Source organism: Macroventuria anomochaeta (genome assembly GCF_010093625.1).
Source record: "Macroventuria anomochaeta strain CBS 525.71 unplaced genomic scaffold BU25scaffold_57, whole genome shotgun sequence".
In the NCBI taxonomy this organism is placed as follows: domain Eukaryota; kingdom Fungi; phylum Ascomycota; class Dothideomycetes; order Pleosporales; family Didymellaceae; genus Macroventuria; species Macroventuria anomochaeta.
In genome coordinates, this window is record NW_022985418.1 from 33,300 (window position 1) to 35,433 (window position 2,134).

At 48.7% G+C, this 2,134-nt stretch overlaps 2 protein-coding genes across 2 annotated transcripts; one reads left to right on the forward strand and one right to left on the reverse strand.

The window, feature by feature from the left end:
• Nucleotides 1–511: 511 nt before the first annotated feature.
• BU25DRAFT_309904 (uncharacterized protein) lies at nt 512–796 on the forward strand (the record flags this gene model as incomplete). The annotated part of the gene is made up of 1 exon (XM_033702117.1): nt 512–796. A coding segment is annotated over one exon (285 nt), but the record flags the coding sequence as incomplete, so codon positions are not given.
• Nucleotides 797–1,103: 307 nt separating this feature from the next.
• On the reverse strand, nt 1,104–2,134 carry BU25DRAFT_416204 (uncharacterized protein). Its single transcript, XM_033707725.1, has one exon. It carries the CDS (start codon nt 1,670–1,672, stop codon nt 1,124–1,126), a length of 549 nt encoding a protein of 182 aa, XP_033555487.1. The 5' UTR covers nt 1,673–2,134; the 3' UTR covers nt 1,104–1,123.

Genomic DNA, 2,134 nt, shown 5'->3' on the forward strand with positions numbered 1-2,134 from the left:
CAATTGGAAGATTCTGTGTTGTTCCATGGGATTCCATGATGTTCCATGGGATTCCATGATGTTCCATGAGGTTCCATGAGGTTCCATGAGGTTCCATGAGGTTCCATGAGGTTCCATGAGGTTCCATGAGGTGTGACTGGGTGGATTATTATTGGCTGCAAGCCATGTCAGGATGACAAAAGAGGCACAAGCAATAGAGCAGCACCTTCACCACCTCCATGTGCAGAACCAGCTACTTCAACACGAGCTTGATGGTGCTTTAGAGGCTCTTGGCAAGAAGAGGAGGAGAAAGGATAGTAAGAAGGTTCTGCCATTGTATGCACACAATATTGAGTGGCACGGGGGTGCCAGATGGTGGAGTCCTTCATCAAAGAGGGAAGCTGATGCCCGGGAGGCTGCTTTTGCAGCTCATCAATACCAACTAGAAGCCCAGAAAGCAACTAAGCGTCAGCTACAAGAGAACAATCGACTTCTAAAGCAAAAAGAAGAGAGAGAGAAGCGTGAAAGGCGTGCAGTAGAGAAGGAGGAGCGTGACCAACAGCGCGCTCAACAGCGGAAGGAAATTGATCAACGCAAGGCTCAAAGACAGCGTGATAAGGAAGCTCACAACACTCAAAAAGACATACAACAGTCCCAATTAGGCAAGCGCAAAGCTTCAAACCCTCTAGCAAGGCCCAAGAAGAAGCGGCATCATGGTGTAGCTGCTTGTAGGGGTATTGTGCTGGCAAGCCCACCCCGGGAAGTTCCCACAACAACCACCCGCCATGGCCAGACCTCAACTCTGCCTGCACGTTTTGTATAAAAGAATATTGTTGCATAGGTCTATAGAACACCCCACCAAAAGAACTTGTGATAATAGCTTTTGTATGTGGCTCTACATCCTCATGTTTGTAAACTGCCTGAGGTGGTTGGTGCGGTGCATTGACCAAACAGGCGCATTGAGTGCACAGACACGGTAATTGTGCATGGGCTGCACACCGTTGGTCAATGCACAAGGTAACCTACATCTCAACACCACAAGAATGATCCTTCACATCAATGTACAGTAGTAATTATATAGTAAAAATTAATTCCAAGTATCTACATACATATGTGACAATTTTGGCACCTTTAGTTAATACTTCTAAGTTGCGACGCGGCCACTGCGGGTGGTGTGAGTACGGGGTGCTGGTGCAGGCACCTCCTCCACAACACCACCTATAGCACGCCGCGCACGCTTTGCAGGCTTACAAGGCTTTGGTGAAGGCTTCTGTGAGGTCTTGGGCTTATTTGATTGGGATATTTGTATAGCTTTTGCAGCATCGCGCTCCTCTTTTCTGCATCTGACAGCCTCAGCTTTCTCCTCACGGATGCGCTTGTTTATTGCAATGCGCTCTTCTCGCGCAACACGTCTCTCCTCCTTCTCCTTCTCTTCACGGAGCTTCTTGGCGAGCTTTTCTTGTTTATCCTTTGCTTTCTGAGCCTTTTCTTCAAGGTTGTGACTTTGTTGTTGCTTGTGTTGGGCGCGGGCTTTGCATACTTTGCGAGGTGAGTATAGTGTAGCTTTGCTCTTCAATTTCTTCGGCTTCTTCAAATTGAGAGTATAGCGCTGCTTCTTTGAGGAACTTAGTGAGGCAACAGTACTACGGAGTCCTTTGTTCTCAGTTGAGAGTACTGCAATTTGAGCGCTCATGTAGTGGAGCGAGCACCACAGCTTTTGCGCACCTTCAGAGGTCAAATCCTTCACCAAATCCTTAAATATCCGGTCAGCTTTTTGCCACTCACTTCCTTCAAATGGCAACGGAGTACACGGCTGTTGAGCGGCTGTTGAGCGGAATTGAGAGACAATGAGCTCTCTGTTTTGTGGGAAGACCGCTGTAGCTTTGAACGTGTGCTTAACCAGCTCTGCACTGAAGACCTCAGTTGTCACGGTATCCTCTCCAGATCCCCTGACAATATCCAGATCTGCTCCGTACTGTCCCTGACCGTATGCACCAAATCCCCAGCGTCCTTACGCGCCTCCAAAGCGGACGTACAACCTCCGGTCATGTGAGAGGGGGCCAGCTGGGGATACCAACTGCTCTCTGAGATGGAAGGATTGGTGGAAGGATGGTTCAGGCTTGTTGGAGATAAGGGTGTAGAGGAGACCAAGTGT

Excerpts from the sequence above, each read along its gene's own strand:
- BU25DRAFT_416204 (XM_033707725.1), bottom strand. The coding sequence starts at position 1,672 with ATGAGCGCTCAAATTGCAGTACTCTCAACTGAGAACAAAGGACTCCGT.